At 40.6% G+C, this 13,351-nt stretch overlaps 1 protein-coding gene across 2 annotated transcripts in view; it reads left to right on the top strand.

Moving 5' to 3' along the window:
* The window catches only part of CCND2 (cyclin D2), a 41,134-nt gene that overhangs the window by 14,315 nt on the left and 13,468 nt on the right, over positions 1 to 13,351 (top strand). The window contains exons 4-5 of one of the 2 annotated variants that reach the window (XM_062593196.1): positions 2,248 to 2,396; positions 8,413 to 8,726. In XM_062593196.1, the coding sequence (XP_062449180.1) occupies positions 2,248 to 2,396; positions 8,413 to 8,454 (191 nt within the window). In that variant the 3' untranslated portion in view covers positions 8,455 to 8,726. Of the gene's footprint in view, positions 1 to 2,247; positions 2,397 to 8,412; positions 8,727 to 13,351 lie in introns of those variants that run through there. The other variant, XM_062593188.1, reaches the window with a different exon arrangement.

Here is a 13,351-nt window from a genome sequence, read left to right on the forward strand (position 1 = left end):
AATGTAAGACTTTCTGGATGCTGAGCTTTAGTCACCCCGGGCCTCTGGCCATTTGCTAGCTGTCTCATTTGCATTATGAATGACATTAAGGGAACTAACAAGGTTATTGGGCATAGAAATGTTCTCATGTGACCCCACATGGAAGCAGACCTACAGCAGTGCTAGTTGGCAGGGGTACTGTGGCTCTTTATTCAGCTTCCTAGGAAGATGGTTTCTGGAAGTACATAACACAGAGATATAAAATAAACCACGAGACAGCCAGCATTCAAATAATGTGCAGGGCCTGATGTCTGCCCCTTGAGGGCAAGGAGGTTGAGAGAGGAGGCTGGAAAGATCCCCCTTACTCAGCCTGTTGTGTCCAGGTAGTGCTAAACATTGGGCAGGAGGTGTACAAACTCTGTTTTGCTTAGGGCCTTCTCATTAGCCATTTCGAGCAGCTCTGCATGTGGATCTGCAGCATGTTTGGTGGCGCTCGTGAAGGGTTGGTCCATCTCGTCCCCAGAATGGCTTCATTTCTCTCTGTTGCTGGCACAAGAGGGTGGATAAAAGGGGCTACAGCTTCACTCTAGCCCACTGCATCTTAGCTTCCATATGGGCTCTCCAAACTCTGTCAGAGTTTGAGAAGGTTTGCAGTGTTTTTCTGCTACATCTTCCTCAAAACTTGAGACAAGGAGTGGTAAATTATGGCAAATCCATGGTGCCCATAGTTTACCTGCATAATTAGAACACAGTTTGGTATCTTCAAATATTGAAGGCTGGAGTCACACTTCAAATTTGGGCCACACTGGTCAAATGTAACCAAGTTCACACCGCTGCTGTTACACAGGGCTTACACTTGTGAGGTAGACAGCCTTGGCCTTGTATGCCCATACATAGTTCAGCAGTTGTTGTGTCTCAGCTGCCTCACATGCTCCTGTCCCGTGGCACCAGCCAGGAACATTGTGGTAGAACGACAGTTGGTCTCCGGGGAGCTCTGTTGGGTGCCCACATGCACCCAAGTGATACTCACTGCTGTGACAGGCCTACAGGAATTGGTTCCAGGTGAGGAGCTAGGCCTCAATAAGTGTGGTTTGTATGAGAGGAGAAACGCCTCTATTGTGCTGTATTCTTCTTTAATTTTGCCCTTTCATAATCTAAAGAAATGAGTGGAATTATTCATTATATACTCTGTGTAGATGAGAGCAGATTTTTCAGACACTATGTCTCTTATATAAATGGTTTTGAACATTTTTCAATGTTATAAACATTTTTTACTCATTCCATAGAGTGAGAGAAGACTCTAGACAGACACAAATGCACACAAACATTTACGTTTTTTTTTTTTTTAAAAAGAAAAATCTATGTGAGTCCTGGAACCATTTCATTTTTTTCATATTGGACTTCATAAACAAGTGGTTATGAAGCGGTCCTTAGTGGAACTAAAGGATTTACAAATAAGTTTCATATTAGGAAGATACCAAGAAAATCTCTTGAGAAAAAAAGATAGATAAACCAGCAGTATCAAAAACCCATGAACAAGCCTTATAAGGGTCACAACAACATTCAGTTTTATCCTTTTTCTCTCTCAATCTCCACAGATGCCTGAGAAGAAGTTTGGAAATGCATTTCAACTTGTTTATTAAAAAATGGTAGTAATGACAAATATGGTCTTTTCTGTTTTTTTCTGCATTTATTTAGCTATGGGCTGTAAGTGTTCTGACTTCCTAATTGCAAAGATGTTAAACATAGAATGGTAAAGATGAAATCTTAGTTAAGATCTTTTTTCCAGACAGTTTTTTAAGAGCTTGAGTTAATTAAGTCTGTAAAAACTGACTTGATTAAAAATCTCAGTTTAATCCGTTGTGATACCTTACTTCAGTTAGTTTCTGGTTATACATAGAGCTCTAATGTGAGCAAGACCCAAATTTCTGACGTAACCTACAGAAAGCCTCCCTTACCTTCTCTGTCCTTTTCTCTAAACTAAGAAAAACTTTTAAAATTTGTCCAGGTGTTCTTTATGCATCAGTGAGAATAAAAGAACAAACTGCATTTCCATTTTAATTTGCAGTTCTATTACATCTCCTTTGACTACTGGTGATGAGTAGTGTGACTAATGAGCTCAGTCAGAGCAAAAAAAAAGTGGCACTTTTTCCTTTCTTCTGCTTTCCCAATTTTTTATTCTTGGATGTGGTTTTTATGTTGATCGCCTCTGATGTTTGCAGCTTTTCTGGCTTGTGCTTAGACTAATTGCTAGATCTGTTCTTGCAGATTTTAACTTTGCCATGTACCCACCATCAATGATAGCAACTGGAAGTGTGGGAGCAGCCATCTGTGGCCTTCAGCTCGATGATGGAGAAAGCTCACTCTTCGGTGACAGACTAACAGAGCTCCTGGCGAAGATCACAAACACAGATGTGGTGAGTGTTCTGTACTGCTCCTTTTGTTTTACTTCTGAGAGTGCTGGAAAAACTAAGTCATCAAATTTGACCTGGTCCCAAAAGTCCAGTCAAGCCAAGGTATGGGGAGCTCCTTGAGCAGGGCGCACTTGCAGGGGCAGCACTGTCGTGGCAAAGCTTTGCACATTCAAAACTTCATGGCCTCTTGTGAATTAGTTTTGATTCACGTTTTGCGTGGTGGCTTTACGGAGGGCAGATGGAGGGAGCTCTCCTGCCTGCTCTGGCTCTACCTGGCTGAATGGTGGGCCCAGCTCTACCTGCTGGTGGTCAGGCCAGTTGCAGAGTGGGGAGCTGCCTGTGGCATCCTGCTGTGTGGTGACATGAACATGCAGTCAGCCCTCCTGTGTGGCATGAGATCAACTACGATGTAAACCAGAACAGCACTCCTGTGTTTGCAACCTTCAGAGAAACTGCTGTTTTGACCCTCACGGAGGTATCTTCTAAAAATCTTGGATTTAAAGGAAGTCAGTAATGAGCTAATCTTCAGGCACTGGCAGTCTGTGAGGCAGGTGTAACCCAGGCTGTCTAGTTTTTGTGCAGGACATGATACACAGGGAAAAAGACTGTAACTCCACCAAGTTCACTTCATGCGGAGACCTGTTGTAAATAGCTGAGGTGAATCCAACAGTAGTTAAAGGTGGCTGAGAAGTGAGTTTGGTGGCCTGGAGTCAGCATATAGCAGGCACATCAATAAAAACAGCCCCTGGCAACTCTGGCTGGCAGTTGGAGCAGAAAGTCCGGAGGATTGAAAGGAGCAGAGTGATGTGCCTTGTTTCCCCTGGAGATGGTCCTCAACATCTGGGCTGCAGTGTCGATGGGGCACTGTGGAGAGAGCTTACTCTACTGCAGATCAAAATTGTTTAGTCTATGGATGAACAGGATTTTCATCTCTTGTGAAGCTGATATGTTTTGCCATGCTAAAATTCACTCAAAAGGGAAGAAAATGAGTGAGAATTTCTGAAATGCAGACTGCAAATAAGATAATGCTCTTTTATCATAAAAGTAAAAGTTCCAGTGTATTGTGTTAACTATAAATTATTTTAATTACTTTTACTTTGCAGAGTAAATACTCTGCAATTATGAGATCTGTGATAACATTGTCAAGAGAAAGTTGGCTTTTTTTCCTAACAAATGTTAGATTTTGGTTAAAAAAAAGTCTAGCTTCACAAAAAGTGAAGAATTTTAACTTTTTTCCCCCTTTCATTCAGACTGAGCATACATACACTCCTTTCAGTGGAAATGAAATTTTCTAAAAATTTAAAAATTTTACTCCAATGATTTTCTTAAAATTTTGTGTCTGAGGCTGAGAGGTGATCCATAGCAATAAGTGCAGGATCATGCAAAAGAAAAATTCCAAATACAAATTCAGTGTGCATGTCCTGATGCAAGTAGTGCACAACGCTCATTTGGACAGTTGTTCCATAGAGACTGAGTAAATGGGATCCATTAAGTTTACTTCATTGATATGGTTAACTAAATTGTCAGGGAATGTCCTAGGCATCAAGTGGGTGGATGTGAGGGTCTTCAGAAGACTGAATAGAGGAAGTCAAGGGTTTGGGGGGAACCTAAAATCATGTTAGCACAGGTGTCCTTCAGCAAAGTCTGTGAATATTCACAGAATAAGGAAAGCTGTTGGTATCAACCATTAAGAGCTTCTTGTGTAACTATAAGCAGTATTAATTCCAAGGAGTGTCTGGAAGGTGGATGTCCCACAACCATGCTTTTGTTTGTTGTACAGCAACTCCAGGTTAAATTGTTCCTACTTGGCTGCTGCTTCTTTTCCTGCTTGTTTTTGGTGACATGCACTCACAAAACTGTACATGCCCCAGTGTTTGAAAACTCATCCTCAAAGGGATCTAATTTAAAGAAGTAGAGAGAAATGACTTTTTTTAGTTTTGGAGTTGAGAGTCATAGTTGTAGGGTTTTCTTTTTTTTTTTTCTTTATTTTTTTTCCCTCCAGTTTTGGAGTTTGGAGGCATGCAGAGTGAAGGAGAAGAAATTAATTGAAAAGTTTAGGGGGAGCTTTCTCAAGGTTAATGCCTGCTTCTGTTGCTGTGTAGCCAAAGAGAGTACGTCACTGCTTTTAAAAATTCCTGGGCAATCCTTTGGATGTACCTTTCCTGAAGGCAGAAGCAAGTGGTACTTGGGTACCACCAAAACCCAAATCCGGACCAGGTACTTCAGCAGAGTTCATCACTTTGTCCCTGCAGTGCCTGAGTCAGAGAGTTTTAAAGCTTCATTTTTTCCATCACTAGACCATGTCCTCCAGAATGGTGAACTCTGGATAAACTTCTCATCCTATTTCTACAGTATTCAGTATTTGTCAGAAGGAGACACCACTGTAGCCCTTGCTGATAGACTGGATGTATTTGACAAATTTTGACTCATGACTGAGTAACTGGCCTCTGTCTGGAGAAGCCAAGGAGTGATGCAAGATAGTTCTTCATCTCCTGTAGGAGTTCCTTGGTGCAGACTCCAAGATCTTCTCATTGCTCACTCTTTCTCAGCATGAGTAGGAGGTTTGGGTTGCAGTGACAGCAAGCAGCTGGTGATACTCGAGGGCCACAAAGGTTGCATCATTAAAGTCTTGCAAGATACTTAGCTGTTCCTGCATTCCCAAGTAACAAGGAGAAGTATTTTCTTCCCTCACCCATCATTTTTGTCAGCAAAGAGGTTTTGAGAGCTCTCATCTGATACAGCCCTTGCCACAGTAGTCTGTTCCTCAGTCACCTTTAGACTGGATAGTTGCAATTCACTCTGAACAGGGCTCCTTTGGGTAACATTCAGAGACTCCAGCTAGCCTAAAATGTAGCTGCTTACTTGTGAAATGGCTTCCAGCAGGGAGGTGAAACCTGTAGTTTTTCTTCCTGCGCCTTTTCAAGTGCTTCTGACTGGTTTCTGTTTGATGCCTTGCTATTCCACCTGCAAATCCCTGTGTGAGTCCAGATCCTAGCTGATGTGGAAGCTGACTCTTCTATGCCCAGTTTATGTATTGGGGTGGTCTGTGAAGGCTTCTAGGAGTGCAAGAAAAGACACAGCAGGGTCTCTTTCTGGTGGTATTTTCTTTCTCCGTGATCTTTTAGAGCCCATGTTAATTTACTTTCAGAGCATGTTACAAGCATATTACACAAGACCATGGGAATATATGACTTTTTTGCTGTCTTGGAAGTTTTCCTGGGTTCTCTTTCTTCAACAGTCATGGCTTTACATTTTAAGCTCATGTTCTTCATTATAGCAGGTATTCAAAGCTTTCTTAGGAATCCTAACATTTCCTTGTGTAAGGTCTTGCTGCAGCATCTTACAGTTTTGACACACTGTCTTGTGTTGCATTTTTCTGTCTTATCTTGATTGTTTCAATCTGAAAAAAAAACACCTGCCTGAACAGTGCAGTAGTTCCTAAGTAGTTAGAACAATAAGGATGTGGTTCTTCTCGTTGAAAAACTCTTCATGCCTTTTCTTTGAAATTTAGCAGATAGGTTTTTTTATGTCTGAAATGTATTCTTTGCCACCTAGGTGAAAGTCTTTCCAAATTTGAATGAGATTATGTGCCTTTGGGGAAAAAAAAAAAAAAAAAAAAAATTCCCAAACAACAAAGAAATCTAACATTTAGTAGTCACATCTTCTCCAAGAGTCTGTCTGCACTGGCTAGAGACAGTCTCTCTTCTCTTTGCTCCTGGTCTCAGATCATAGTAGTGCCGACAGCTGGCAGAATCTCCTTCAGCGCCAAATTCAGTACAAATGGAGCTTCTGTACAACTTAGTTGCTAAAATTTTAAGTCTATGGAGAACATAGATGTATAAAAAATTTTCAGTACATTTCCATGTGGCCAAATTTCGAGGATTTTCATTGGAGTGGCGGAGATGGCCTTAACAGAAAGTTTATCTTCTGCGAAATTTGAATTCCCTGCTCAACCAAAGGTCACCAGAATTTTTCACTTGGTCAAAATAGTGTATTTTTCATTAGCCAGAGAGTTGGAAATGGCAGAAATGTTTTGGCAGATATTTTCCTTCTGTCTTTTGTGTGGAATCAGTGCCCAGGACTGGAAGAGTTCATCCCACATGTTAAAGTTTGAGAAAAATAAACAACTGAAACCAGGGTCTTACAGAAAGATCCATCAGTCTTAATAATAGGTAGTCTTAATAATAATCAGCCCCATCTATAAAATGTATTACTAGAAAAAATACACTGGCTAGATTGGGTAAGAGTTAGCTCAAGCCTATGTTAATGAAGAGTAAAGACTACTGTAATATATTTTACCATGGGACTTTAATTAAAATTGAATGAACAACTTCAGCTCTCTCACTTCCCAATTTCTGATGCCTGAAAGCTGTTCCTGCAGTGAAACAATTAATTCATCTTCACTGTGTGAAGGATTTTGTTTTTAAATGGGAGGTTAGGGAAGAGGAAGGATCTTGGGTTTCAGTACCATCACATCGTGGAGAAGAGAGTTACATTTCTCAAGGAAAAGGGTTTTGCCTTCTCATTCCTACCTCCTCATCTGCTACAGAAGCATGCAGGGAGCGAGGGGAGAGCCCTTCCTGTTGGCTGCTCCCAGAGGCAGAGCCCAGCAGGGTTGCTGCTCTGCTGTGGTAGCAGGGTTTCTCATGGGTCCTGCTTTGATGTAGCCAACCTCCCAGCTCAGTTTTGCTACTTTTCAGCTCAGGAAGCCTGAGGAATGCAAGGACATTTCCTGGATTAGCCAGCCTGGATGCTTCCAGTCTTTGAAACTGCTTTTGAGTTACTCAGGAGCAAAGAGGTATCTTAAAACCCCATCAGGGAGTAGTTTTTTCTTTTTTCCCTATGGCCTAACAGAGAAACAGCTGATAGGATTTTTTCATTGGCTTTGAAAAAAATTCACTGTCTGAGGTGAAGCTGCAAAGTTTCAGCTTCAAAGGTACAGGCATATGAAAATAGAGAATGATAATAAAATCCTGATGCAGCTCATCTGCAATGAGGTTTTCTAAATTTTTGCTATTCGGTAATGATAATTTCAGGGTGCTATTTACTAGGAAATAGCCATACTTGGGCAGCATAAACTGAGAGGCTGAAATCAATGGAGTTATTTTACATTTACGCTGGTGTAACTGAGAATGGCACTTGGCATGCAATGCTGTTATGTTTTTAATGGATGTTTTGTTAAAAATTAAAATGAAAAATATGTTATTAATAAACAGTATTTAATTTAAAATCGTGCTGTTAGGTAAACAAACAATCAATACATGAGTGTTTCTTTCAAAAATGTAAGGACTAATAAACATCAGTTATCCTTGTATGAATCCAAAGCAGTGCTCTAGACTTCAGAGGAGATATTACAAGGCACCATGCTGATATCATTTTAGTGATAACAGTTATTTCTGATAAATAGCTGCTCTGGACCATTTGGTAGAGGTTGAGTTGCAGTCTGAAGAGAAGGCGACAATGGGGCCATGCAAAGCTCAGTTTCATTACTCCTTCTGCTACCTTGGAGAAACTAAGAAGCCCAACAGCATTATAGGTGGTGAAAGTAGCTCTATATGGTATATCTGAATTGCCTATTCTGGTTATTACTGAAAAGAGTCAATGAGAGCTGGTCCAGTCTAGCCTCATGCAGTACTGTAGGATGGTTCTGCTCTGTTTTGCTGCAAGAGGGTGGGAACATTTCCTTTGTTATTTCTTGAAGAGGAAAGGAGAGATTGATGGTCAAAGAGTTTAAAAAAACCCTACTCACAGGAAGTGAACTGAGTTCTCTCTGCATCTCTTGGTGGATCATTTCAATGGAAAAATAAACAACTCAGGAAGTCAGGAATTTTCATAGCATCCCAGAGCAGCATTCCAGCAAGCGCAGTATCCTGTCTGCAGTGTGACCAGATGCTTTGGAGGAGACCACAAGCATCCCTGCCTCTGCTGCCTACAGCTAAAAGATACGAGAGTAGCTCAGTGGCTAAGGCGCATGCCTGGCCCTCTGAGGACTTGTGACCAGTGCTCTGCTTTGTCATAGGTCTGCGTTGGGCAAATCTCTCTCTTCACCTCCAGCCGTTAGAAGAGCAACTGTTATCTCAGTGTGTCCACTTGCTGTTCATGCGTCTGAAAACTGCCTCTCTGGCTGTTCCTGGAAGCATCATCATACATCACACATGGATCATGCATACTCTGATGTGGTCATTGTTTACATCTCCCTGAATCTGCTCCTGAGCCTGCCCTTAAGTTTTCTTGTGTCCCAGCTCTCCATGGGGAGAAGAAGTATATTAAGGAATCTGAAGAGCTCGAGAGACTACTGCGGTGGTATGTAGGTGAGGTGCCAAAGCACCTTGGAGAAGAATTTTATAGGTTAAAGTTGATGAGAATTAGACACACAATTACATTTTGAAACTTTGAGCACAGGGTTGAACTAAATTACTTCTGGAAGTCCCCTCCAACCTAAATCTTTCAATGAGTCAAAAATTGCTCTCAGATATTAAAAATACATTCAGTTTTCATAATCCTTGATAAAAGTTGACAAGGTTAGATCCCAAATTAAGCATGTTTTAGTTATTTTTGTTGTAAACTTTGTGGGATGATAGCAACCAGAAGGGCTGGCCACATTCACTCTTTGTGCTAAAGAGGGTTATATGTCCAACAAGTGTTTCACCAGCATCATCATTAAGGAAAGGATTTTCAGGCAGAACCAGCATGTAGTATAGTACATGGGTACAAGTCCCTTCTATAAGTTTGTTCACAAATTGGAATTGGTGTGTTCTGAGTGGTTTCAAAAATCCAAAGCATATTTAAGAGCCTGAAGTAAAGAGAAAAAAGGAATCAAGCTTTTCTTAAAGTCATGTCAAAACAGGTGGCTTTAAGTGCTTGAAAATACAGAGTCAGGCTGTTTCAAAAATTGGATCCATAATAAATAATATTTAAAATGTCTTAATTTAAATGTACTACATATGTTAGTTCTGGGGATTTTTTTCCAGGGTCTGAAAAGTCCCCATAACGACACTTGAAAATTTCTGCACAGAAATGAAGATCGGAACAATCACATTCAAGAATTCATTTTTTTTTTATTGAGCTGTAGTATAAAATCATGGAAATCTCAAATGGATAGCATTTGAACATTGTCTCTAAAGCACATACACCATTTATTCTCTCCTTTGTAGTGTTTAGGGTCTGTGGTTTTGGAACCAAGTAACAGGACTTGCTGTATCTTATCCTGCCTTATTTGTTATAGACCACATTTTGTATGCAAGGAAACAACAGACAAAATAGCCTCCAAAGAAAGGAAGAATGAGATAGTTTCCTAAGTTGTCTTTGCCTGAGTTGGCAGCTGCTCGGGTTCATTCAGTGTTTTGTTCCCCAGTGAGTGCTGTGCGTGTGTAGTAACAATGGGGTGATGCAGTTACACTGGAGGCTAATCGCCGAGTTCCGTCAAGTCCATTCATAAATGCAGCAGAGGGTGCCACGGCACCGGAGCCAGCCAGCACTCAGAGGAAGTGAAGCGAGGCCCCCAAGTAATGAGCTCCACATCACAAACAGCGCTGTCAAGTCTCTGGGGCTGCTGATGGACTGCCATCATCTGGCTGGAGCCTTGCCCCGACCTACACTACTGCAGATGTGGGACCTGTGCAAGCTGACAGGAGACACTGTTAATGGCCAGCAGAGATTTTCTTGTACAGGCTGTCTGCCCTCACAGAGCTCCATGTAATGCAGGCAGATTATTACAGCTTTTCTAAAATCCCATTTTTAATAACTGACTGTGATGTATTACAGCAGGGTAAGAACAGTAAACTCTTTTTAATCTGACAATTGCTAAATATTCTCATACTGGTACTGGTTAGAGACAATCAGCTTGAAATCACAAGTCACATTAAGTGGGGAGTATAATTGCAAACAGGGCATCTGCCCCTGGATTGCCCCACCAGTGTTTTGGCTTTACTCTCACTTTTTCCAGTTCTGAAAACATTGTTCTCTCCTGTTGCTATGAGAAATACCCACATGAGCAACAGGAAATCAACACACTGACTGTTTAAGCACACAGTGGAACTGAATCTAAAAAGCATACTGTTCAAAGTGCTGAAAAGACTGAAAAATTGCAGAGAAAAATGTACCATTATTCAGATTCCTTAATGTTAGTCATCTTATATCTTACATTAGTACAATAATGTAATAATAATTTAAGAAATTGTGGCATAGATATGGGGGGGGTTAGGTGAGATGTACCCATTAGTCTACATGAAATACCCTTTGGAAGAGCAAATCAGTGTTTTCTTTACTTGTAGATGGGAAGACAGAGACATAGAAGCTTATCTATAATTGATACTATTTGTTATAGTAGCAAAAATAGGCACATTTAGGAGGGAAAATATTTCTGTTTTTGAACTGCATCCATTAGATATGAGATCACTGAGATATGATAAATGTAGTAAACAGGCATGATATTCCCACAGCTGCTTTTCAGACTCTTGTTTTGGAGAATGTTGAAGTGTTTAAGGCCAGTGTTCTGCAAGTGAGGGCCCCAGTTGGGAAAGAGTCCCCATTTATGTCAACAGTGAAGCCTGTGCTTTGGAGGAGTTTGAATCAGCAGAGGAATCCAGCCACCTTTTGTATTTGTAAGTGCAGGTCACATGCCCTACACTGGATCTGATGGAAATCCCAGCTCTTCAGTACATGACTAGTTGCTGCTTTCTTAGATCCAAGCAATGCGTACATGACAGATGAAGAGTACTACTACTTCAGGTATCTATCTCTGACATCCTTTCCATTTATCTTATCAGGTCTTGCTCCTGAAAGAAGTCCTTTTCTGATTGCCCCTTTTCAGTTTGTTTCTATTTAGTTTGAAGAAAGAGAAAGAGATCTTTAGAGGAGTCATCAGTGGTATTAACAGTTACTTGTGGAGTAGCGAAAGTATAGGGAAAATCGCCTTTTAATAACAACAACAAAGCTATAAGAATTTTACTGTGTTCTTGGCTTTTGGAATTACAGCACACAGATAAGTGCCCAGAGTTTGGGTCTAGGCTTCTAAATTTTGCCAGGGAATGTAGGAGTATAAAAAAGTACCAGTAGAGTTAGAGCGCAGTGTTTTGGATCATTTGTGTACATACATTATATAAAACAAAAGCCCTAGTGTTGTTCTGCTAGTGATTGTAAGAGAGAGCAGTGTCATGGTTTAGTTTTTGAAAGTCTTTGAGAAATAAATGACCCATGGGTTTATTTAGCATGATTGTACTCAGACTTGTCATTGTATAGGATTTCATGACTCTCCCTTGCTGTTGGCCTGACCACAGTGCAGCTTGGACTGCATTAGCAATGGCAGGCATACTGATCCACGCTGGTTGGAGTCCTTTCCTCTCTGGAGTTACCTGCTTGTGCTCAGAGAACTAGAGATATGTTCTTCCATGGTAGAATTCAAAATTATAATGTCACTTCTCTGAAATGATTTCTCATTGGCTTGATCAAAGCTGTTCAATGGATCAACCTTCTGGTGATATTGGTATTATTCTGTGGTTGGTGATGAAAAACTGCATTATAAAGCTAACATCTTGCTCAGAGTCATGCTATATTTATTTATTCATATAACATAATTAAGATGGAATCTTTTTAATGAGCAGTTTTGCAGCCTTTGGTTTCTTTCTTAAATGCTGCCCATAGGAAATGTTCCCTGTATGGGGACTGCCATGCTGGTACTCTCAAATGAATACAGTTTCAGATGGGCAAAAGCTAGATAGCTGCAACCTTCAGACCAGTTTCCATGCACCCAGATGTTTCCCTAAAGGTCATCTTTAATGAACTAAACAAACAAACATCAGGAGGCTTGCTGGGGTAAGCTTGCTTGGTTCTATTCCAAGGCAAGACCAAAACTTAGATGCCAAAGGGCATCTAAAAATCATGATGTAGAAGGTACTGAGTCCTAGTGCAATTCTCCCCTCCCCCCCCTTTTTTTTTTATTTTTGAACAATGGTAAAAAAGCAGAGAGGAATTTAACATGCAGCGCTCACTCTTGCAAGGCATACCCTGCTGCCTGCTGAAGTCAATGGGCATCGAGGCTGACAGCATCTGGCACAGGCAGCTTGAAGCCAGGCAGAAGTAAGGGTTACAGTTGTGGATCTGGGGGTGCATTAGTGATTTACACCACTGCTTGGCTGTGAAATGTATCTGATGGTTTGAGTCTGTTCTAGTGTGTCTGTCTCCATTGGAATAGATACAATAAATATACAGCCATAGTGGTCATGTGGTCCTAATAGCTCTAGAAAAATTTAGAATGGCTAAAGAGAAAAGATTTATGATTGAAATGATTACCTTATTATTACATTCCATTATTGACATTTGAGAAGAGTTATGTTTTTCTTTGTGGAGAATGTGGTGGTACGATTGCTCTCTTGTGGAAGGATCTAATGCAAAGATCATTGTCATCCAAAAAGTACAATCTGACAGGTTCAGTGGTCTTTGGAGCAGGCACCGAGGAAGACATGTATATGGCTAGGTAAAATCCATGGCAGAAACCCATGTAAGTTACTAAAACAGTTACAAAATATATTTTCATTACCTACCTCTACCCTTTATTTTTTTTCTAATTTATCTCTCTAGTGATGATCTTGCAAGATGGAGAGGATGTGCTCTATCTGTTTGACTCAATATATTAGGGAGAACAGAGTGCCCTGTGTAATTGGGTTGCATGAGGCACTGTGAGATAGTTCCACAGCTTAGAGGAGTTCGGTAGAAATCCCACTGATAACCAGTGCAAAGTGAGAATCTCATTGCTGAGTTGAGTGGAATGCCTCATGTAATAGATCACCGAATGGCAAACATTTTCATAATACCATATTAAACATAAAACTGGAAGTCTAGTAGGGGGGCACAAGGTGTATGTATTATAGAGGTGTTGAAAAGTTCAAGAAAATGAATTATGTATAATATTATGAATGATCTTCCCTCGTGTTTGTGTTTTCTTTCAAGATTGTCATGCT

Source organism: Rhea pennata, chromosome 1, assembly GCF_028389875.1.
Source record: "Rhea pennata isolate bPtePen1 chromosome 1, bPtePen1.pri, whole genome shotgun sequence".
Classification (NCBI taxonomy): Eukaryota; Metazoa; Chordata; class Aves; order Rheiformes; family Rheidae; genus Rhea; species Rhea pennata.